The sequence below is a fragment of the Abramis brama genome (genome assembly GCF_963993115.1).
Source record: "Abramis brama genome assembly, chromosome: 11".
NCBI classification, from domain to species: domain Eukaryota; kingdom Metazoa; phylum Chordata; class Actinopteri; order Cypriniformes; family Leuciscidae; genus Abramis; species Abramis brama.
This window is the reverse complement of record NC_139973.1, coordinates 9,581,966-9,607,203: the sequence shown is the minus strand read 5'-3', so window position 1 is coordinate 9,607,203 and position 25,238 is coordinate 9,581,966. Positions and strand designations below refer to the sequence as shown.

General features: G+C 40.9%; 1 protein-coding gene across 2 annotated transcripts in view; it reads left to right on the top strand.

The window, feature by feature from the left end:
* Positions 1 to 25,238, top strand: part of sema3fa (sema domain, immunoglobulin domain (Ig), short basic domain, secreted, (semaphorin) 3Fa) — a 50,681-nt gene that overhangs the window by 22,046 nt on the left and 3,397 nt on the right. Inside the window, exons 3-16 of one of the 2 annotated variants that reach the window (XM_084128175.1) lie at positions 13,495 to 13,655; positions 13,784 to 13,846; positions 13,971 to 14,090; positions 14,917 to 15,006; positions 16,172 to 16,265; positions 16,398 to 16,517; positions 17,406 to 17,545; positions 18,742 to 18,856; positions 22,180 to 22,249; positions 23,081 to 23,225; positions 23,319 to 23,541; positions 23,903 to 23,991; positions 24,235 to 24,276; positions 24,528 to 24,685. In XM_084128175.1, coding sequence (XP_083984301.1) covers positions 13,495 to 13,655; positions 13,784 to 13,846; positions 13,971 to 14,090; positions 14,917 to 15,006; positions 16,172 to 16,265; positions 16,398 to 16,517; positions 17,406 to 17,545; positions 18,742 to 18,856; positions 22,180 to 22,249; positions 23,081 to 23,225; positions 23,319 to 23,541; positions 23,903 to 23,991; positions 24,235 to 24,276; positions 24,528 to 24,685 — 1,630 coding nt within the window. The remainder of the gene's footprint in view (positions 1 to 13,494; positions 13,656 to 13,783; positions 13,847 to 13,970; positions 14,091 to 14,916; positions 15,007 to 16,171; positions 16,266 to 16,397; positions 16,518 to 17,405; positions 17,546 to 18,741; positions 18,857 to 22,179; positions 22,250 to 23,080; positions 23,226 to 23,318; positions 23,542 to 23,902; positions 23,992 to 24,234; positions 24,277 to 24,527; positions 24,686 to 25,238) is intronic. The other variant, XM_084128176.1, reaches the window with a different exon arrangement.

The following is a 25,238-nucleotide window of genomic DNA, read 5'->3' as shown; positions in this document are numbered from 1 at the left end:
GAAAGAATGTATATTTCCACAAAAATATTAAGCAGCACAACTGTTCCTAACATTTGATAATAATAATAAAAAATGTTTCTTGAGCATTAAGTCAGCATATTACAATGATTTCTGAAGGATCATGTAACACAGAATGCTGAAAATTCAGCTTTGCCATCACAGGAATAAATTACATTAACAAATATTAAAATAGAAAACAGTTATTTTAAATTGTAATAATATTTCACAATATTACTGTTTTACTGTACTTTTGATCAAATAAATTTAGCCATGGTGATCATAAGAGACTTTTTTCAAAAACCTTACCAACCTCAAACTTTTGAACGGTAGTGCATTAAGAGTTCTTAAACTGCATATTTTGAAACTTCTAAGCTAAAGATAATACTTCATTACACTAAAAATGTGCAAAAATGTAACCTTTCAAGCTTGTCAATGAGGCAGCTTTGTAAAAGCTTTTCTTATAAAACTAAGCTCTCTTTTTCACACTAAGCGAATAATGGATTTTTTTTTTTAAGGAATAGTTTACTTTACACAAAAATGAAAATGAATAATCCACTTATACTCATTGATATTCCAAACCTGTTTGATTTTCTTCCATGGAACACGAAAGGAGATATTTAGCAGAACAGCCAGGCTTCTTTTATTCTATAGAATGAAAGTGATAGTTTTCTTTGTAAATTTTGTCTTGTAATCATTTAAATCATGATAAAGATAGGAACAGGAAGCAAAGCACACTTGACACCATTTAAGGAGGACAAGAAATTACTCTCCAGCTTTTCATGAACTCATACTTTGTTTGAATATGCGAAAGGGTAAATGAGTTTAGAGCGACATTAAGATATGCAGACCAAGACTTTTTCATTCGTGCATGAACTATCCCTTTAAGACTGTTGTCTGTCACACGTTTTTACAGCTTTCACAATCAAGGCAAAGACAGAAACGAAAGGCACTCAATGAATGAGTGGACCGCAACGGCCAAATCAAAGCTTACAGGCTCTCTCACACACTCTTAATCAGCAGGCGAGCTGCGGCTGCCGCTTTCAGATGCTTGTTTCTCGCCTGTCACATGCCGTTAAGGTCTTCTGCTTGGTTACGGGTCGCTGTGACTATTCACTCCTGGGATGACCTCTTCCTTGTTTCCAAGCAACAGAGGTCAAGTGGATGTGTGTTGAGTATCCAGTAGGCAACCCACTGACCCCACCTTTAATGACCCAGAGGCCTCTGGCTGGAGTGCCAGTGTGTATGATAACCTTTGTGACCCCTTGACCCTGATCTAACTAACCAGCGTAGTCATTGTGTGTTGAATGGTTTTGTGGTGTCGGAGAGATGGCCACCAAACTAAAGCACAATGGAGTTGTGAAAAGACTGATTTTCACACCCCAGCAGGTTAATTTAAAATGAGAGGATATTGAACCAACAAAAAAATGCTTTCTTTCTTCCAGTTTTATTGAACATGCTTCTCGAGATTCCTGAGATTAGGACTACACCCTGCTATAAGGAACAATGCTTCTGTGAATTTGTGATTTGGTAATCAGTATTTCACTTATCCAGATGACGATCTCTTCTTCAGTGAGGTCTCATGTCTTGTGACAGAAATATGCAATATTGCGTGAGCGTGTTGAAATCAGGATAGAAGATTGAATGTCACAGCCTTTTACATGTTACGTAAACTCGAGTGTTGCTAATTCAAAAACACGTCAAGAGAAGACCAAGACAAAAGTAAGGTCCTTCTGTACGTCTGTCTAAAAGATTATACTTTCTGAATGGGTCATTCTCTTCAGAGAGGGATGTTGTTGCAGTAGATGTAGCAATGGGCATACAGTATATGAGGCTCATTTCAAATTTGTTCATGCAAAATATTCCTGCATTTAATATAGATTTTTTTTTACATATAAAACAATAACAGTAAATCTTTTTGAAAGAAAATAATACTTATGTTAACCCCACCCCACCAAGGTCTGTTCGCAACAAAAGCAAATTTGCATTCCCTGGCTGAATAGGAATGCTGTATTTCTATCATTGTTCTTTATTTAACTCTCTCATCTGACCCAGGAAAAGAAGCGAAAGATAGAAAAATGTAAGTAAGAGTGTGAAAAAAAAGACATTGAGTGAGAAGAATCAGAATTATCTGTCATCTCTTCCCTGGTATGTAGACAGACTCACTGGAGAAAGAGAAAGAAACTAAAGAGGCAAAAGGCAAGACCAAACTGATGAAATACACTACAATTTTTTTTCAATTAGGATGATTTTAAAAATGTTTTGTTCCAGTAAAAATATCAAAACATCTTTGAAATGTAAAATATGCAAGATAATACGTCAAGGTTAATTGAATTTGTCTTAATTTCAATTTAATAATAATTTTAAATGTTTTTCACAGACTTCACTAAATTTCAGATTATGCTTAAAACAAGTGCAAACTTTGTTAGTGATGTAACAAATAAACAAATCAAAGTTTTAATATTGTATATCTATTTGTTTTTCAAATAAATTATTCTTGTTTCAAAGATATTTTTGATATTTTTATGACTTTCGCATTGTCGCTCGCTACCATGATGGTGTGAAACAGGAGGGAGGACCGATCTGGTGTTGAAACATGTTAAAAAGGAAAAAGATTAAAGGAGACAAGGAAATAACAGATCTCTGATGGCATTTCTTGTTGGAATGCTTATTTGAAAAGATTTGCCGCAACCGTCAGATTGACCAATATGATAACGTTAAACAGGAAGAGTAGCTGCGCTTATCAGTGTCTGTTTGTTGACAACCTCATTTAAGAAGAACCATCCCTGTGACATCAGAAGATGTTGAGATAAACCCCTTAAGGTCTTCTGTAGAGTGAAAGCTAATCAGGTTCATCAGGCAGAGCAATGTTGGATGCATGCAGAAGGACTTTTGTTTTTGGTCACGAGAACTCAGAAAAGTTTGTTATGAATGGACTTGCCTCACATACATTTGACATGCCGCGTAGCATGTGAAATTAAATCGATCGCACACATCATGCTAGGATTGTTTTTTGCTCACCGTTTCCCACATTTCTTTGGGTTTAACACCTAAGAAGGATTGCTAAAGTTTGTTTAACTGTTCACCAAGGCTAAACCTGATTCTTCAAGCACATTAATCGATATGAATCAAGAATCTGAGGTGTTGTTTTTGGCTGTGTTCTATACACAAGGCGAAATGAGAAAGGTCAGGGCTTACCAGACATACCATACATAATAGGCTGTCACATCAGATTCTGATGTAAAATAAATAGGCCTAACTATAGTGTAGTATGAGCTGTGATCTTGTGAAAACACATTCTGACATCTTTAATAAGCTCTTTAAACTAGAGCAAGGACTTTGGGTCATCGCACCAAATGGAGCCGTGGCCTGTTAATTATTACCATGTTTCTGCTGTTAGGCTGCTGTTTGTGAGAAGGGAGGAATGAAGTTTTTCATCCCATTTTCAGAAACAATTCACTGTAGGATCACATGGGTCAGGGTAACACGCGGTGCTCGATTTGTCGTTAAGTGTGTGCCTGTGTCTGTGAGCGTGATCTATGACCCTCACTCTCACTGAAACTGTGGGCCAAAGCAAACAGTGGCTCCCATCACTCCCTGAGGCGAGACTCCCGACCAAAGAGATTCACACACCCCCCTCGCCTCTCTTTCTTCATCTGTGGTATTTTAGTTCTCTTATTCCTATTGTGTTCTTTTAATTCATCACTGTTCTCCCCAATTCACTCTTTCTTTTTCTTATTCTTAATATGCTTTATACGTTCTCCTCAGATGAGGATTTTTTCCCCATAGGTCCATGGTACACAACAGACTGCATGGTTATGAGTACAGTGGCTCCAAAAAGAATTTGGACACTTAAGCCACTGTAACACGGAGTCAGAGACATTCGAATCCATCTGCAAGGCTTTATTAAGAATCGTCAACAGGCAGGAATAATCACCAGAAAACAGGAACAACGTAGGTAATCCGGGACACAGTTCAATAGACAGGCAATGGTCGCAATGGCAGGTAGCAGGAATCGTCAACGGGGTACACAGTCCAGAGTCATACACAGAAAATCCAACACAGAGATAAACGCTCAGAATTACAACCATAGGGAACGATAAGACTTCGCAATGAACAAGAGAAAGTCCGCGCCTTATAAAGGCGATAACTAATGGGATGATGAGCCACAGCTGAGACGGAAAAGTACTGGGTCCGTGTGAGAAAGGAGTCCGGGCGTAACTAATATTCGGGTGATGGTTCCCGCTGTGTTCGGTCGGAAAGGGCCACAGAGGCGCTATTAGTGACAGAGCCCCTCCCCTGCGAACGGCTCCCGACGTGAGCTCCTCCTCGGCGCCGAGGTCTACCACGAGGACGAGGAGCGGGTTTCTCCGAGTGTTCCCGGTGGAATGTAGCAGTAAGTTGGGGGTCGAGCATGTCCTTAGAATTGACCCAAGTCCGCTCCTCGGGGCCGTATCCCTCCCAGTCCACGAGATACTGGAGGACCCCGCCTCGTCGCCGAGAGTCCAAGATCTGGTTGATCTGATAAATGCTCTCTTCTGCGTCCATTAGGGGAGGAGTCTCTGCCGGAGCGGCCTCGTCCTGGTCCCCCTCTCCTCCCGGTTCCACCGCGGGCTTGAGCAGGGATACATGAAAAGTGGGTGAGATGCGGTAATGAGATGGGAGATCTAAACGGAAAGACACAGGAGTGATTTGTCTGAGGATTTTGAACGGACCCACGTACCTTGGGCTAAGCTTTCTGCAGGGTAGTCGGAGTCTCAGGTCCCGGGTGGAGAGCCAGACCCACTGTCCGACCTGGTATGGGGGAGCGGCTCTCCGGAGGCGATTGGCTTGGCGGGTAACTCGTTGGATTGCCTGTCGTAGGTTGGTGTGTGCTAGATCCCAGGTAGCTTCGCTCCTCCGTAGCCAGGTGTCCACTGCGGGGAGGTTAGTAGGTTCCCCGGACCACGGGAATAGTGGAGGTTGGAAGCCTAACACACATTGGAATGGGGTAAGTTGGGTGGAGGGCTTCCTTAGGGAATTCTGGGCGTATTCAGCCCACATGAGGTATTCGCTCCAGTCCTCCTGATGGAGGTGACAGTAAGCTCGTAGGAAGCGGGAGAGTTCCTGATTCAGCCTCTCCACTTGTCCATTGGATTGCGGGTGGTACCCTGACGTGAGGCTGACGTTGACATTTAACTGAGACCAGAGGGACCTCCACACACGGGACGTGAATTGGGGTCCTCGATCCGAGACTATGTCCTCGGGCAAACCATAAAATCTAAAGACCTGGTTGAGCAAGGCTTGAGCAGTCTCCCATGCAGTGGGAAGTTTGGGAAGCGGAATAAGGCGGCATGACTTGGAGAACCGGTCAATGATGGTGAGGATCACGGTGTGGTGGTGAGAAGGTGGCAAGTCGGTCATGAAGTCGACGGCCAGGTGGGACCATGGTCTCTCTGGGATGGGGAGAGGATGGAGCAGGGCGCTGGCGTAGGGATTTGGTTTGGTTGCATGTGACACACTCCTTGACGAAGGTTAGAATCTGTTGAGTCATGGAAGGCCACCAGAACTTATTGAGAACGAGTTCTCTGGTCGCCTGGACGCCGGGGTGGCCAGCGCTGGGATTTTCGTGGATCAGTGTCAGTACGCGATGCCGTAGGGGAGCGGGGACGTAGGTCAGTCCAGGAGGGCATTCCGGAGGAGCAGGATCTGTTTCTAGGGCCTCAGTGATCTCGGCCATGATGTCCCATTGCACGGGGGAGACGATCTGGGAGATGGGAATGATGGTGGCCGGAGAGGTGTCTGATTGGGACAAGTCGTATTGGCGGGAGAGTGCGTCCGCCTTACCGTTCTTGGACCCGGGCCGATAGGTTATGGTGAAGAGAAACCTGGAGAAGAATAACGACCATCTGGCCTGGCGGGCATTGAGACGTCTGGCGGTTCTCAAGTACTCCAAGTTGTTGTGGTTGGTTAGAATGAGAAAGGGTATGGTCGAGCCCTCCAACCAGTGTCTCCATTCCTCCAGGGCCGCTTTCATGGCCAACAGTTCTCTGTCCCCGACGTCATAATTACGTTCCGCGGGATTGAGTTTGCGAGAGTAGTAGGCACACGGGTACAATTTCTCTGGGGTTCCCTGGCGTTGTGACAGTATTGCTCCGATACCTGTGCTGGAGGCGTCCACCTCCACAGTGAACTGACGTTGGGGGTCTGGGTGTTTCAAGATGGGAGCCGAGGTGAAACGAGTCTTCAGATCTTGGAACGCTTTCTCGCAGAGCGTAGACCATGCCAGCTTGTTGGATCCACCTCCACTGCGAGTGAGGGAAGTTAGAGGAGCTGCCACTTGACTGAAACCCCGGATGAATCTTCGATAGAAGTTGGCAAACCCCAGGAAACGTTGGAGGTCTTTGACGGTTTGGGGACGGGGCCAGTGTAGCACGGCGGAAACCTTGCTGTCATCCATCGTGACTCCCTCAGCAGAGATGATGTATCCTAGGAAGGAGACGGTGGAGAGGTGGAAGGCACACTTAGAGAGTTTGGCGTACAGCTGGTTCTGGATTAGTCTTTGGAGCACAGCCCGTACGTGTTGGACGTGTTCGGACAGGGTGTCGGAGTAGATCAGTATGTCATCAATGTAAACTATGACGCACTTGTTGAGCATATCTCGGAAAATATCGTTGATAAGGGCCTGAAAGACAGAGGGACTGTTGGACAGACCGAAGGGCATGACCAGATATTCATAGTGGCCAGTCGTCGTGGAGAAGGCCGTCTTCCACTCGTCACCTGCCCGGATGCGAATGAGATTGTAGGCGCATCTCAGGTCGAGCTTGGTAAAGATACGGGCAGTGCGGAGTTGTTCCAGGGCTGAAGGTACCAAGGGTAGGGGATAACGGTACTTGGTTGTTACTTCGTTGAGGGCTCGGTAGTCGATGCAGGGACGCAAGGATCCGTCCTTCTTTTTTACGAAGAAGAAGCCCGCCGAGGTAGGTGAGGTGGAGGGTCGGATGAACCCCTTAGCGAGTTCCTCGTCGATGTATTGCTGCATGCTCAGAGTCTCGGGTTGGGACAGGGGGTATACACGACCCTTGGGGAGCGTGGCTCCAGGTAAGAGCTCGATGGCACAATCCGTGTCCCGATGAGGTGGAAGCTGGGTGGCCCGGGACTTGCTGAATGCAGAGTGGAAATCCCAGTAAACCTCGGGAAGGTCCTGCGGGGGTTGACTTTCAGGTTGGGGAACTGGAACCACGTGATGGTTCCTCTGTGGGGATTTGAGACACCTCTGGAGACAAGATTGGGACCACTGGGTGATGTCCTGATCCTTCCAGGAAATTTGTGGATCGTGGAGGGTGAGCCAGGGGTGGCCAAGAATAATGGCGTGGTGAGGTGATTGGGTGACATGGAGCTGGATGGTCTCGGTGTGCAGGGAGCTGGTGATCAGTGTGATGGCCTCAGTGATGTGGTAGATCTTTCCAGCACCTAGTGGTCTTCCATCCAGGGCTGCCACCGCCATAGGGGGGTCACATGGAACAAGAGATATGCGATGGCGATTAGCAAAGTCTTGGTCAATAAAGTTACCGGCCGCCCCTGAGTCAATAAAGGCTTTAGTCTTGATGTGGCGGCCGTGGACGATCAAGCACACATCCAACAAGAGAGAGGGTGACAAGGAATTGTGGCTTACCCGAGTGCTGGTGGTTCTAGGAGGACGAGCGGAACATTGAGCTCGGAAGTGACCAGACTGACCACAGTAGAGGCATAGACGATTTCTCATCCTTCTCTCGCGCTCCTCATCAGAGAGGCGGGAAAATCCCACTTGCATGGGCTCCTCCAGGGCGTGAGCTGAAGACTGGGGTGAGGCGAGAGGTAATCGTGGTTGGCGACTCCTGCGAGAGCGGAGCAGATGGTCCAGTTTGATCGCCATCTCCATATACTCCTCCAAAGTCTTGCTCTCATCCCGACAAGCGAGCTCAGCCTGCAGGTCCGTGCGAAGCCCTCGACGGAACATGGCCTTAAGGGGTTTTCCCTCCCAGCCCGCCTGGGCTGCTAGCGTGCGAAACGTGAGGGCGTAATCCGCAGCGGTGGAAGATCCCTGGCGAAGGTTTAATAGTTCCTCCTCCGCCTCCTTGCCATCCTCAGCGTGATCAAACACCTCCCGGAATTTGGTGAGAAAGTGTTGATACGACGTTGATACGACGTTGATACGAAAACCATCTGTTGGCCCTCCCACAAGGCCGTTGCCCAGCTCAAGGCCTTACCGGTGAGAAGGGTGCAGACGAGGGAAACCTTGCCATCCTCCGTCACAGAGCCCGGCGGCAGCGAGTTCACATAGATGGCACACTGCATAAGAAAGCCCCTGCACTTGCCTGGAGAGCCGTCATACTTCTCTGGAAGTGCCAAGCGGGGTGCGTGTATTCCCGTGGGGAAGACCGCGGAAGGCCGCGCGGTGGGGGCTGCAGTGGGAGGATTCGATGCAGTGGGGTCTTGTTGCACAGCCTGTGTGAGCGACCGCATAGACCGCACCAACTCCTCGGTCATGGTGGTCAGCCGATCCAACTGTTGGTGATGCACAGTCAACAGAGAGGCTTGCCGTGTCACTTCAGTAACCACTTGATCTAAAGCCGCTGGATCCTGAGGTGGCGAAGTCTTCTGTAACACGGAGTCAGAGACATTCGAATCCATCTGCAAGGCTTTATTAAGAATCGTCAACAGGCAGGAATAATCACCAGAAAACAGGAACAACGTAGGTAATCCGGGACACAGTTCAATAGACAGGCAATGGTCGCAATGGCAGGTAGCAGGAATCGTCAACGGGGTACACAGTCCAGAGTCATACACAGAAAATCCAACACAGAGATAAACGCTCAGAATTACGACCATAGGGAACGATAAGACTTCGCAATGAACAAGAGAAAGTCCGCGCCTTATAAAGGCGATAACTAATGGGATGATGAGCCACAGCTGAGACGGAAAAGTACTGGGTCCGTGTGAGAAAGGAGTCCGGGCGTAACTAATATTCGGGTGATGGTTCCCGCTGTGTTCGGTCGGAAAGGGCCACAGAGGCGCTATTAGTGACAGCCACATTTAAACTTTATATATATATATATATATATATATATAAACTATAAAAACTATAAATTTGTTGTTCAAAAAATAATTTTTATATAATGAACTACACCGGTGGTTATTCTGCTGTGTGAACTTGAGGGGAACTAACTTCGTCCTATACAAGGAACTTCATAGACAAGCTAGTTAAAAATTATTTTAAAAAGTGGCTCAGGTAAGTGAAGTTGCTTCCAATAAAAACTCTATAATTATTTCTTAGCAGATGCCACTTGGTTTGATATGCGCCTTACTCCCTACGCAACTGCTGCTGACAGGTCACCGGCGCTTTTTGTGCTTTTGTCTGACCCAACCAGACATTTGTACCAACAAGGCAGGCTATTTGCACTTAATGTAAATAGACACTCCGATATATTTGTTAAATTAGGCAATGCGTTTTTAGTTTTGTGTGCAAAACATTCAATAAAACTAGTGAAAATATTTACAATGAGAGCTCATCAGTAAAAGTATTATAATACTTTTATATTTTAATTAATCGTAGCAAGAAAGAAAGGGAAAATGGGTTTGGAGGTCAGTCTTTATTTAACTTTTTTTTTTTTTACAGGCCCACTTAAAAGATGAAAAGTTAAGTTAGTTGCCACTTGGTTTGATATTTTGTTATTTAATGTAATAAAATACATTTATTTGATTAAGTGTCGAGATGTATATATTGTGGCCCTCTCATCTAAATCGTTTGAATGTGTCCCTCGTGACTTCTGAGCTGGGAACTTCTACCACAGGTGGGCACTCAGCAAGTTGTAAGTTTATCTGTTTCTTTTGCCCTTATTTGTCATAAGATTTTGATGGACAGATGAGAGAGAAGAAAAAAGACATTTTATCTGTGTGGTTTGATTAAATCCTTTACTTTAATCACCCTGCCCTGTCTTCCCAGAAGATAAGGGTAATGCAGTAATCCTCTGTCAGGGATGAGGGCTGTTAAAATCAATGCCTCATACACATGCCGAACGTGACAGGAAAGTTTTCATTCGGTTAGATTGAATCACACACACAACTCAATGATAGCAAGCAGTGCAGGTAAGGTCTCTCTCCCCATTAAATTTGGTCCACCGTCCTTCAACTGGTCACTCAAATCCATGCGAGCTGTCAAGTGACAGCCCTTTGAAGCCAAGAGATAAGACCTAATCTTCAAGTGATCATTTAGGCTGGATAGCTGAAGGTAAAGAATAAAGATCCAAAGACTCCAAAGATAAAGTTCTGTCTGTGTCTGTGTGTGTGTGTGTGTGTGTGTTTAAATTTAGACCTCACTGAGTCCTCATAGTACTAAAAACTAGTTGCCTCAGTATCCAGATGTCTTTGCTGCTTTTATACACTCTTGTCACCATGAAATCAAATGGGACAATTCTTGTTTTAGTTTTTTTATGGAATATTTCAGTATTGATAATAAATTATTTATATATTCACATCATTATAATTTAATTCAATTACTCTCAAAATCTTTAATAATAACTTCCCTTCCCTCTTGTAGCGGCATCTCTTTTTTTCCCTGATGATGTGTTTAGTGGCGCAAGGGCGGGACAACCTGTCACTCACATGAGATCGACCAATAGCAAACCACAATAATCCAATCAATTCCTGATGAACAAACTCAAGTCCCGTCCTACATTTTTTCTTGTTTGAGAAACCGTTTCACTCACAATAGGGAAGAAAAAGCTATCGCAACCTCTGTTTCATACCGACATTCAAATAATTAGTTCTTACAATTAAAGCAGGTTATAAAACAGTTAAAAACTAAAACTTTAATAAAAAAATAGAGAAATAAAAGTTTGAAGCCATGGCCTAGCAGTTAGAGCATGTGCTCTGACACAAGCCAGTTCAAATCTGGCTTACAACACATTCCCCCCAGCTTCAGGTCTGAGATGTTAAAGATGTTGGGTTAAAGTGTGGCAGTACAAAACTCGCTCTCATTAAAAATAATAACACTTATGTCATGGAAAAATGTTCACTTGCTATTCTCTTTATAGAGATTGTTACTTAACTGCATTATTAGTGCTGACAAAGACAGAGACATGGCTGAGAACTTGTTGGAACATGGTGGACCTGCCCTTGTGCTTAATTAGAACCCTGAAAAGAGAAAGAGATGAGGAATTCTTGCTATGTGCCAGGAATGCCCACACAGGTAAATGAGATTTTATGTTGTCTGCGGCCCGTGCTAAATCTCTTTGTATAAGAGCAGAGTAGATTGTGTCTTCTGATAGAACGTTCATATACTGGTACTTTGCAGAGACGAGTGCTTCTCTGTGGCTTGTACGTTCCTCTAGATTCCCCAACTTTCCAGTGAAACATTTGCCAAGCTTGATTATTGAATCTTGTTCTAGAATAACTTTTTGTTGTTGTTGTTGTTGTTAAAATTTTAAAAAACCTAATTCCTGTGACGATTAAGTCTGATTCCTTTTTATAAGACAGTTGATCCAAAACATAATATGTTTTAGGAAAAGTAAATTCCGAGATATTTTATGTCATTTAGTCTTGTTTGACTTTGTGATTCTTTCTAAAGCAAAATTTCATGAATCATCATTGCTATACAAACCACAAACAATTACCAAGTCAAGAAAGTAAGCAGGCCGCATTTATACTATTTTAAAAGTGTTTTGTTACATCTATGTAGACATCATGTACTTGCGGTTATATTATAGACTATTTCGTACATTTTGAAAGACATTTTGAAGGCACTTTTCCATCCATTAGGCCTTGAGCAATCAGAAATTATGTCTTTTTAAACTCTGATGATGGTGTTACGTGGTCTGGTGTCTCTTTTTATTATGAAGTGGAAAATCTGACCTTTGTTTTTTTTGGTCAAGACTTTCAGCACAGATCTGTTTCACAACTGAATGGTTGGGGAACTGTTACAGTAAGATTTGAAATTGAAATTTTGCTTGGCCATTCTTTGTTTTGTATGCTTTGCCAACTATCTGCAATGCATTATTAAGCCATCCAACATTCTGCAGTTGATTCTCAGGTAGACCTTATCAGAGACAGAAGCTAATATGTTGTGTTAAGTCGTGGCATTCCATTCTCCAAAGGTTTCCTTCAATAGTGAAGGTTTCCAAAGGTTTCCTTCTACCTCTGCAAAAGTGGAACTTACAACACAGTCCTCCATGGTCATCCAAAGAGAGTGCGCGGTGGACTCCATGAACTATAACGTATACCGGTATTGGTTCATGATAACTGGAGGGATGCATTGAGAATTTCATTATGAAAAATTTATATTCATTTATATATTTGCTAAAGATTACATTTTTAAATTATTTGTGTTTTTGAAGATTAACTTGTGAGTGTTAGATTACAGTAAAACTAATCTAAATACAAAAATGAGCATGCATAGTTAAAACAAAAATGAGCATGCATAGTTAAATATCCCATGCATGGAGGTCTCAGACCACATACTGTACTCAATTTCCAACAAAAGGAACTAAGCTTGTTTGAGGAAGAGGAAAATAAAGCATGACACACCAGTTTTAGTAGTAGTATTTAAATATAAGACTCTGAGAGGCCCCAAGAGAACTCTCCGAGAGACAAAAATTCATAAGAAATCCACCCTGTAAAAACAGGGCTGAAAAAATAATAATAACAAAGGACCTAGGAATGTATCCAGGGCATTGAACCTCAGGGAAACCCTCCAGCCAGCTCAGCAGAGACTGCAGCCTGGTCATATCCATACAGCTGTACAGATGCTGTTTTATTGAGGAACTACTGTGACTTGGCAACACTTACTGTGTTTGGATTTATTGTGTGTGAGCCCTTTTAGCGTTTGCGGATTTGGAGCATGGACATGCATCCGGTAGAAAGCCTATTATATTTAAAAAATCTTCTGAGGTGTTGATAAGTATTCAGGCTGTTTCTGTTATTTTGTTTCCCTTATTATCTTCAATAATGTTAATAATCCAACAGAGTTGCATTTCATTTATTGTACTGACAAGTTCTACTGTTCCATAAGAATTCCAGAAACTACTGTAAATAAAACAAATAGGCAATAAAACACTGCGACCAACAGTCCCGGTGGGCTAATGAAAAGGTTCTGGCCTCCTAAGCTTAGAATTGTGGGTTTAAGTCTCATCTGGGATGCTTTTCTGCAGAGTTGTTCAGTTTAAGTGCCCAAAACCAAGAGTTTGCAACACAGCTACATTGGCTACTTTGGGTAGCCCCACCCCAAACCCATGCAGTCGGTTGAGCCGAATGCAGATGTGGAAACTTGTTTGAAACGGTCATTATTTTTGCAGTTACATTTAGTGCTGCGAGAGGCATAAATGACATTTCAGCATTTCCATAACCATATAAAAGGTTTTTTTATAAAAAATAAAATCAAAAAAATTCTAAGTTGTTTTTCCTCATTTGTGTGTCACTTTCAATAAAAGCCTCTGCTAAATATATAAATGAAATTAAATTAAAAAACAATTTTTTTTATAGAGCTGAAGTCTACTGGAACCGCCCATCACTTTGCCTTCCTGCTCAATTCGACGGACTATAGAATCCTTCGTATGGACGAGGACCATGATCGCATGTACGTGGGCAGCAAGGACTACATCCTGTCTCTTGACCTGAATGACATCAACAAAGAGCCCCTCATTGTAAGATTTCTCAATTACACCAGACAAATTGCAACAAACAAAACTATAAGCAAGGCTTGGCAGTAGTAAATTTGAATCTGTTCCCTGGATTAGGATGACTGTTTATTTATCACTGTCTTTCTCCTCAGATTCACTGGCCTGTGGCTCCTCAGAGGAGGACTGAGTGTGTCCTCTCAGGGAAAGACATCAATGTAAGAAATGTACCGCAGTATTTGTAAATCCTAAACTAGTTATTCCAACATGAGCATGTAAGCATCTGGAAGTATTGTTTTACGATGACAGCATCACTGATATCATTATGTTCTGTGTCGTCAGGGCGAGTGTGGTAATTTCATCCGTCTAATCGAGTCATGGAACAGGACTCACCTGTATGTGTGTGGAACGGGAGCTTATAACCCCATCTGTACCTATGTGGACAGAGGTCAAAGGGCACAGGTAAACTATCATTCGCAGGTCACCTGCTACCATTTGCAGGTCAAGGGTTCAAACTGTTGGCTACCTTATTCAAAAGGTATTATGTCATTAGAGAGGAATGTTTCCCCACCCTAGAACAAACAGGATAATCTTTACCACCTGCATGTCTTTTGACACTGTTACTTAAAAACTTTTCCTAGTGTTTAGGAGGGTAATAGCATTTAAACAGTCCTTATTCCACCTCCCTTCTTTCCCATGACCACATACCATCATTAACCACTGACCACAGGAAAATTATTCAGAAATTTGTTCATACATACTGTGGTGGAAAAAAGTCTGAAATCACAATGCAAATCTGGGATAATGAAAAATTATTCAAAATCATGTGCTCTTTCTAGGTTACTATTCAAATATTAGCAAATTTGGGACATTAATCATGTGAACCCCTTTTCAGTTTTTAAAATTTTCAGTCACATATTGATTTGTAATGAACAAATTTTTTTCTGAAATTAGAAAAATGAAAAATTAGCATTTTCACTTGTGGTTTCAGGTTTTCGGATCCTGCTGTATTTGTTCATGTTTAATGGGGTTCTGAAATTTGCATATCTGTTTCTTTCATATGCATGAAAAGGGCAGTTCATGTGCTCACAAGGTTTCCCAGCATGTGCATGTTTTAAACACAACTTAACATCTGCTCATCTTCTTTGTCCTCAATGGATACACCAAACGGCAGCCATCTTTTTTAGCATATCAGCATCTTCCTTGTTTGGACACAGTCTGGGATGTTCTCTTGGGTCCTGAATTCATAGAAACAGGACTTTATTGAGGCACACACCTTGTTTTATAGGGCTTGCTCCAAGATCAGATGCCTCGCGCAGGAGGCCGAACCAGTCGAGCTGCAGACCCTAGTGCCTCACCAGAACCATACGCACCCAAGGTGGGAAATGAACTCTTCCCTTTGTTGTGAACAATGGGATTGAAGTCCTTTTTTTAACTTTATTTTGGACTTATTTTTTAAGATGCATTTGGGTTTCTAGATGATTGGGTCTTTTTTTTACTTAGGAGTTTAAGGAAAGGTTCTGTTCTCACAGTATTTGGTTTTTCAACAGCTGGTTTTCGGCGTTGAGAGAAACAGCAGAGGAAATGTTGTCTTTAGAGCTTGTCTTTCTCAAGTTTGCCTACACTTGTCCAAAGCCTGCCTTTGGCGCAGATATCTAGCAGAACGTGCAGAGATTACTCCCACACCCACACTCCATCATGCTAAAAAGTGGTTAGTCAGCTCAGATTTGATCGGTGGCTTATATTACATTTGCGGTGTGCGTGTAAATCTTACAAAGGATCCAAAAAATATTTGTATATTATACAAAACAAGTCTTTCGTTGAGACTTGAATCTGCTGAATTGCTGATATATTTTTAGCGGCATTTTGTAGACTCTTTAGATGTCCTTCTACACCTCTGCTTAGATTTTAATTAATGTGTTAATTCATGTTAGACATTTCCACTTGCTGTAGGCTACATATTTGGTGCAAACACAGCAGTCACCATACTTTAAAAAAAATGTTTGCAACTTTTTGACTGTAGCTAGCATGCAAACTGCATGGAGTAGAGTGAAGCTTTTAGCATGAAGCAAGATCTTGTTTTCCTAAATACCAGAATTGAATAATTGTCACTAACCCAAAGAAGCCATATAGACAGTTTTATATCCAAATGTTGAGAAGCTGATTGTAAGAAACTGTTCATTTTCTTTGGCAACTACCAAGAACCTTGGAAACTTTGGATTATGGCATTAATTTCTTTCTTCTGGGCAGTTTCTCACCAGCTCCCTTTTGTCAAATGGCAAGATATTGCTGTTGGCATTAGACAATATGTAAAAAGCCAACATTAAAAAAAACACACACGCAATAGGTTACCTAAACATATTTCAGTTTTATTACAGCCCCAACTAGTTATTTTTCCATTTATCCCAGCGAACCTGTCCGCATTTCACTTCCTGGCTATACCTTCACACACTCTTAAACATTGGAAAGAGAATCAATACTGCTCATCTAATGTGATCAGTTGTGCTCTCATTAATGAAACCTTCATGCTCTCCCCATTCCAGGAATACATTTTCCGACTGGAGCCTGGTAAAGTAGATTCTGGGAAAGGGAAATGCCCCTACGACCCCAAACTAAACAGCGTCTCAGCTTTGATAAGTACGTACCTCTCATTGTCATCATACTTATACAAAGTATCATTTCCTTTGTTTCAGACTTGGATGAGCTCATTTTTCTCAATTTATCTGTCTACATCTCTTTATCTCCCTTATGCTCACTCCATTTTGGCAGATGGCCAGCTGTATGCCGGCGTCTACATTGATTTTATGGGAACAGACTCGGCCATCTTTCGCACATTGGGCAAACACACAGCCATGAGGACCGACCAGTATAACTCCCGCTGGCTCCACGGTATGCACAAAATGTTTGAACCATGGCGTACCACCAAGAAAAAGTTCTTTGTTTAGTGGAGAAAGTGCCAGATATGAATATTCAACACTGACCCTTCATCCTACCTCCTGCACACTAACCTCATATTTAATAAACTTGGGGGGAAAAAACTATTTCCCTCAAGCAATTACTGCTTAGTTAAGCTCAATCCTTGACCTTTATTAAAATGCCTGACTGGATCATTGCTGCGAGAATTTCACTATTTTTTTTAAGAAAATTATTTATTTATTAATTTATGCTCTATATAGTTTATTTTTTATATGTAAAACCACAGATTGTTCCATCTACTGGTGAGTAAACACACTATATGACAGCACCATACTCAAAATAATATAATTAATTCTGAATTTTATTTGCCAAATTCACAACAACAGCATGCTGCAGGACTTGCTGATAATGTTCTTTTTCAAATTCATGCTTTTATTTTTATTGTAGTTAACAAAAATGTGTTTTTTACAGCTACCTTTCATCTAATAGTTTTCATTAATGGTTCACAAATAGTACACTAATTCTTGAATGTTTTAGACTGGGCTTCTCTTGAATTACGTGTGTCTCCTTGGCCCAGATTTTTTACTTTAGTTTTGCCTTTTTGGTTACTAGTATTTACTGTAATAATCATCACTGGCTTCAAAGAGATTCTTTCAGACTGTTCAGTATAGTGAATGAGAGGGTAGACTAACAGTGAGAGAGGTCATCATGCACTTTGTATTAGTTGCACTTTTCTAGTGAATGTTATTTAATATCATCCCTTGGCTCTCCTTTTTTTCCCTCTTTGCTTTTTGCTCCATCTATGATTTATCTCTTTTGCTGGTTTTTCCCTTCCTATCCCTCTTTTTCTTTTTCCTTCAGATCCAACATTCGTCCATGCTCAGCTCATCCCTGATAGTGCAGAAAAGAATGACGACAAGCTGTATTTCTTCTTCCGTGAGAAGGCCTCTGAGATGGGTCAGACTCCCATGGCTCAGTCCAGGATTGGCAGAATTTGTTTGGTGTGACATTTTCTTAACCTTTGTCTTTTATTCCAGTACAACATATCTACATATCCTTAAAGGAATAGTTCACTTATTTGCCTTCAAGTTGCATGACTTTCTTTCTTCAATTATACACTGAGAAATTTTTAAAGAATGTGTTTGGGCTTTTCCATGCAGTTACGAAGAATGAGGACTGGAGCTTTTAAGTCTTCAAAAAGAACTATAAAAGCATCATAAAAGTGTCCAGACAACATGTCACATTGCCACAATATGCAATAGCGTTGTATGCATAACAGACTAAAATTTAAGTCATTATTCTTTGATAATCATCCCCTCTAGTAAGTGCATCCAAATCAGTCAGTCAGTGAGTTGAGCTCAATAACAGGATTACTCTTCTTCAAGGACAAATCAGTTAGATTGTTTTTTGTAAACTGATTCATTGTAAATAACTGACTCAAGTATGACTCATTCACATTGGAAATTGCTACATCTCTAACACACCAAAGAGATCTGGTGTGGCTGTCAATATCATACTGCTTTATTTATAAGTTTCGGTCCTCCTTGCACAAAGATTTCATGTGGCTTCAGAAGACTCCACATTTGTAACTGCACAGAAAAGTACATTTTTCAACATTTTCAACAGAAGAAAGTAAGTCACATGAGTTTGGAACAACATGAGGGTGAATAATTGTTGACGTATTCCCATTCGGTATTCTTATAATTTACTATACATTTTTCAATTATTGGGTGTTCCTATGCTGAACATGATGCTAAAGAAATCAGTCCTACAGGACAGAACTGTTGATTGGCAGATTCTCAGTGTCCTCAGATCCATCATTGTCCAATGCCTCCTACATGAGCAACCGCTTGTTTCTTGGTTATTTTTTGCTGTTTTAATGTGAATCAAAGAAGCATGTTTGTAATAAGTGGGTAGCTGCTGGCGGCTGGTCACCGGGCATCGCTGCGTCTCATTATTGAAGTTGGCTGCTGTCCATAGCAGATGGGGCTGCGCAGTGCTCAAAGCCAATGTTTACAACCCAGTCACAGCCAGTTAATGCAAACCCACAGAAATAGCCCTGAGAGAGGGACAGATACTGATGTTAAGAAATGTCTCTATTTCACAAGGTGTCCATCATATCAAATTTTACAGCTAGAATCTGTGTGGTGTCTAACAGTGATTCTTTATGGCTAACATGACCTCACTTCCTCTACAGAATGATGATGGAGGACACTGCTGTCTGGTGAATAAGTGGAGTACTTTCCTGAAGGCTCGGCTCATCTGCTCTGTGACCGGCTCTGATGGCATTGAGACACATTTTGATGAGCTCCGTAAGTCTCTCTTTTTGCGAAGTTGTAGTTTATGGATCATTTCCTGAGACTGGTGTTGAATATTTTACATACCGTAGTTGATCTTTATTACATGACTTCAGACCAGGATGCTGACAAAAGCAAATCTGGTTTAATGTTCTAACATCAGAAAAAAAAAAAAAATTCTTGGACTGCTTGCATTTGATTATTTCTAACAGGATATTTTAAATTAAATACAAGCAGTCCAAGTGGACAATTCAAAGTAGTTTCCTAAAAAAAAGCACACACAATGGAAATCTATCGGTATGATCCGATTAAACCATGGTACTTTAAAATATTTTAAGTAAGTGTAATACCATGGTACCTTGATGTATTCCATGATACTGACCCTTACAAAACATTCTGTACTGTGATGTTACCATGGTATATGGATCAGATGGTAATACTTTGAAATATTTAATGGAATTGAAATTTATGCATGATTTTTAAAAGGTACCCCATGGCGCTTCCAAGAATACCATGGTACTAACATCTAACATCCAGTTTAACGTGTTGTCATGGTACGTCTAAAAAAAAAAAAAGATGCTTTTTGTTAGTGTACTACTGATTATTTGATAAATCTTTCTAATTAATTTACCTTGAGGACATTTTATGCTGTTTTGTTTCTATGGATAAGTCTTGTATTACAAAATATAGAATAAAACAGCTTTAACATTTGATTGACTCCATATATACAGTGAGGTGTTCACCGAATGCACATTATAATCAGTTCTGTTCTGTTCATTTTCACGGTATACTTGCTGAAATAAGAAGCCTCTTATTTCAGGATAGGGCATGATATAGCTCATTTGTGGAAACCATTCATGTCTGATGGTTCAATGGATATGTCTCTCCAGAGGGTATAACTTGGAAAAAGTAATTTCCTCTCTTTCCTGTATGTGCAGTGTCTAGCACTTGTGCTGTAGCGTGAGGTGCCACAAGGGCCTGTGAGAAATATAAAGTGGCAAGCAGTTCTGAGTAGTTTCTGTAGAGCTTTAAATGACAAATTAGGCTTTTAAAAAGTTGTCCTAAAACTGTCTTAATATAAAAATGTCTTATATTTGTGGTTTGACATTATGCTACATACATGATTGTGCATTTATGTGCACATGTGTGAAGTAACGCATACATGTAAGCTGCATCTTAACAGGCTTACACAAAATGGAGTCTTTCCCGTTGTGGGAGAGTTTGATTGACAGGACTGAATAGGATCGGCTGATAAACCAGCTGTAACAGCCTCAGCCACTCTTAAGAGGCAAATGAATGTAAGCGCATGAATGCTGGAATTTTATTGCTTTTGCAACGTGCATAAATTGAGTAAGCGACCGTTCTATGCGCTTCATTTCCCAGCTCCTGTAACAGCGCACAAGGTACCCTCAGGACTCCTTTCGCCGTCTCTGCCCTCTCTTTCTCACTGTGGTTGGGCATTCACCCTCCCTCTGTCACTGTGTTTGAGGAATGAACTTGTCAGTGGAGTTTTTGACTGCATGGATGTTTTCCCTTATCCTCAGAGGGGCAGTGAGGTTTTATGGGTTGTTTTTTGTGGCTTGGCTAGAGCGAGATTTGTTCGCTGTAGTGTGGGATTTTCCCTCAGCGCTTGATTACTTAATAGTCCGTTTAGCCGTGACTATCCATCTGAGGTCATCTTCTTTCTGTTTTTGATGGGACATCTGTCTATTCTTTTACCACTCGCCCTCCTTACATTTTAAACTATCTGGGTGTCCTTTTGTTTCCTTTTCTTCTGCCCTTTTTTCACCCTTCTTCTACGTACCTCTATCTCTCATCCCCCTTACAATGTCCCTCAAGAAACTGCTCTTACGGTGAACCCCCCCCCCCCCCCCCCCGGCCCCACTATCACTGATCGTTTGTGGACCAGTTAATTTGTGTCGAAATAAGCAGGAGAATTTCAGAGACTGAGACAAAGACAGAGGAGAACAGTAAGAGGGAAGGATTGTCTTCTCAATGCAAAGTATTTTGTGTGATGTAATTGAACTGAGATAGATTTGATTGTCTTCCCACATACACTCACAGACATCTGACTTTTTGTGCGCCTTGCTGACATTAAGCTACAGTAATTTCAGTGTCAATTTCAGTGTCACTGGCTGTGTTAAATTGAGCTACAAAAATAATGAATGTTTTCAAACAGGTTTCTCTGACAATTTGCCAATCTTCCATTGTTCAGGAAAAACAAGAAGTTCTGCCCCCAAACTTGTGACATTGGTTTAGCCATTGTTGCATTGGTTTAGCCATTGTTGCCGGACCGTAAATAAAGTTCAAAATTGGAATTAGTGTGTCCTAAATCATAGTACATTGAAAACTACAGAACCCCTAAGTGGACAAAAAAAAGAGATATGAGGAAAAAGAACAGTACATTTCAATACTTGTGTGTTCTCTAGCAAAAGTATTGCGTTTCCCCAAGAAACTTTGCATTTGTTTGCAACCTTTGCATTCACTCAGAAATTAAATATAAGAAATATAGTTTTTTCTCTCACCTCATATTATTTCAATCACAAATGTTTTGCAAGTAAGTGCAAAGTTTCTCAGGTTTGCATAAGAATGCCAAATGCAATAAAATATTTTTCAAATCAGATTTCAAAAAATCACCTTTTGAGGCTCCATAGAGAACAGCATGCCAGAGGTGCCTAAACGGCATTCAATTTCCAGTGGATTTCCAGTGTGCTAATATTTGAATAGTACAAAAGTAGTGATGAAGGCAATAACGAAGCTGCCATAGCAGATTTTAAATTTAAAAACTCAAAGGGGCTGATAGCAATTTTAGCTGTTTTGCTAATTTCTGCTATCAATTAGCCACTACATTAGACCTCAGCTACTGCATCCCCCATCCCTGTACCACACACCAAAACTCTGCCCTTCAAATACAATGCAATATCAAAACATTCTATATTTTATGAGTGACTGAAAAAGGGCGAGCCACTTCACTATCTCTTTTTTGATGTGAAGCTATAGCTGTCACAGAGACTAATGCAATTATCTAAGGAAACCTATTTCAGTGATATCAGTCAGGTAGTAAGGACGTTTTATGTTATATTCCAAAAACAATGCTGACAACACTTAAGTAATAATGAATTAGGCTAGATGCTAAATGTTTCAAGGTGCTATGCAACAAAGGAATCTGTGGTATCTAGATGCAGTCATATGTCCCATTACCTGCTCACTGTCTCACCACATACTCAAAAGAATTAACTTTTTTAATGTCACCACCAAAGTACACACTTCAGAAGTAGGTGAAATAGCTCATTTGTTTTTTAAATCTAGGAACTAAAGTAATTCAATCTTCTTTTCAGGGGACGTGTACATCCAGAAAACCCAAGACATCAAGAATCCTGTCATTTACGGCGTCTTCTCCGTATCTGGGTGCGTAAGTTCACAACGGTCTCTCCCAAAATATGAGATCCAATCCTCACTTCTCCTCGATGCCTCTTACTAATCAAGCCACTTATCAGATTGGCAAGGGAGCTTGAATAGATTTGCTTTCATATTCACACTCCAGTTGCCCGCGGGGCAACACCCCCATTTCTCCACTGCTGAGGACTGTCTCTAACATACTGAATAACAAGTGTTTGGCAGGCTTCACAGACGGTAGTACAAGTCCTCTAACAGCACAAAGGAAGAAGCTTTTCTGTGAATCTGAGATGTGATATTCTCATAAGGACTTATCTACATAATACCACCACTATCAGATGCAGTTATGAGAGGATATTCGTACACGCTGAAATATTATACAATGGCCTCAGAGGAAGCAACATTTTAGATGAGGTTCACATGCTAATCATCCACTGTAAATACACAAGACTGTGTGTGTTATGACAATTCACAGTCTAGCTGTAGATTAAATCAGCGAAGCCCTCAGGCTCTGTCTGAGCTCTTTAAACCCAAAAGTACCATTCTTGGTGATAATAGTGAAGACTCTCTCCATCAACTGCTAGTGATTTCACAGCTCTATCTGTCCCTCTGTCTCTTGTTCTCTCTCTCTCTCTCTCTCAATCTGTATCTGTATTTGTGCTAATTTGTTAAAAGGCATTCCCAACTCATTTTACATCTGTACTATGACATTACAGTGCTGTCAAAAGTGAAAATACTAGTGAAAATGCTGCTAATTTTGCATTTTCAAGGCCTGTGTGATTTGGTCTAATACTGTGTCTAGATCTTCTCAACACATCAATCTTTCTCTTTCTACATCTCTAGGTCTGTATTCAAAGGTTCAGCAGTATGTGTGTATTCAATGGCTGATGTCCGCATGGTCTTTAATGGCCCTTTCGCTCATAAGGAAGGGCCAAACTACCAGTGGGTTGCCTACCAGGGTAAAATCCCTTACCCCCGACCAGGAACAGTAAGTGTCACAAGTAACATTTAGAATAATAATCATTCATGTTTGAAATTCTTAGAAGCTGATATACATTTGATGTTATCTTTCTATTCTTAGTGTCCAGGAGGGACGTTCACCCCCAACATGAAGTCTACTAAAGATTACCCAGATGAGGTTATCAACTTCATGCGCAACCATCCCACCATGTTCAATTCCGTTTATCCAGTCCACAAGCGCCCCCTAGTGGTCCGTACCAATGTGGATTATGAGTTCACCACCATCACAGTGGACCAAGTGGCTGCTGCTGATGGCAACTATGAAGTTCTTTTCTTAGGAACAGGTGAACTTACTACCCATCTACACATACAGATGGCTTGTTAAGTTATATAGTTATATTTATTTTATACATAAACAGTATACATACTGTGGAGCCAAAAAGTCTGAGACCACAATGAAAATGTTTCTAATTCTAAATCATTGTTTATTTCCAAACAACCAAATGTGCGACATAGTTAATATTAACACTTTTGTACACAATAAAGCTGCTCTAGATCTAGAAATGCAGTAGTGAACTACAGTTATTGACACCTTCTGTTTTTGATGGCTTTTCAGAAAATTAAAGAATATTTATTCTTTATTCAGTCCCAAAGATTATTATGTTTTATAAATATTTCTGACTCCTGTCTTTTGGTCATTTACAGATAGAGGAACCATTCAGAAAGTTATTGTCCTGCCCAGAGATGATTTGCAGACTGAAGAGCTGGTTCTGGAGGAGGTGGAGGTCTTTAGAGTAAGATCATCTTTCCATTACACTTCCATTTTTGTCACTGTGTGTTTTATATTTATATTTGTTTTTGTTATTATATTTTATAAAATTTAAAATATATAAAATTACGTTATACAGTGAATTCAGGATGATTGGGAGACTTTTTGCCAATGAGATGACTTAGAAAAAGTGTCCCAATCAACCCAAATTCACCCATATATCTTATACTATTGTATTTGATAAAATATAATTATTTTCATATTACAGGTTCCAACTCCAATCATTACTATGAAGATTTCCCCAAAACGGGTAAGCTGCACAACAAATTCATTTAGAATTCAAAACTTAAAAAAAACTAATTCTGAAATATTAATAGTAAATTTGTTAATAATATTATATATAGTTTAAAACGGAATGTTTACATTGCATTGTCATTTAGCAGATGCTTTATTTAAAGTTAGTTACAAATGAGGAACATTCGTAATCCTGGGATTCTTGGAATCACTAGATGTATTTTGAATGAAAGTAACTTTTATTTTCCTGTCTTTGTGTGTGTGTAGCAACAGCTGTATGTAAGTTCAGCGGCGGGTGTCACTCATCTGGCTCTGCACAGGTGTGATGTGTACGGAGAGGCGTGCGCTGACTGCTGCTTGGCCAGAGACCCTTACTGTGCCTGGGATGGAAAGTCCTGCTCCCGCTACTCTGCAAACCAAAAAAGGTGAGAGCTGCATGTGTGTAAATGTCTTTATCATCACATCACTGTATTTAAAATACGTGTCAATATAATGGTGCGTTCAAGTCATGTCAGAAAGATCATATTTACGAGTTTAAAGCAGACGAACACCACCACAAAGTCGTAAATACGAGTGGGAAGCTCGGGATTTTCTTTTTACGAAGTTTACGAGTTGGGGGGTCAGTGAGAAACATAGCGGAATACCACAATACTTATAGGTATTTAGCAGCACATTGTCAAGCTTTTTTATTTACGACAAAATAAGCAAATTGTCTGCACAAAATATAATAGCATTGTAATATAACAATATTGTATGTAACAATAAAGTTTTTAGTGGCTTCATAAATGAATTAAAAACATAAAAAAGCAAAGCACACCTGATGCACATTCTTTGTTTTTTAGTAGTAGAGTTTAAAAACCTTAATTAAGAGAAGGTACCCCACCATCTTGCTGACGTCGTAAAGACGACTTCCCAAATCGTAAATGCGAACTTCCCAGGAGGACTTGAACTCACCATGAGATTTGTTTGAATTCATTT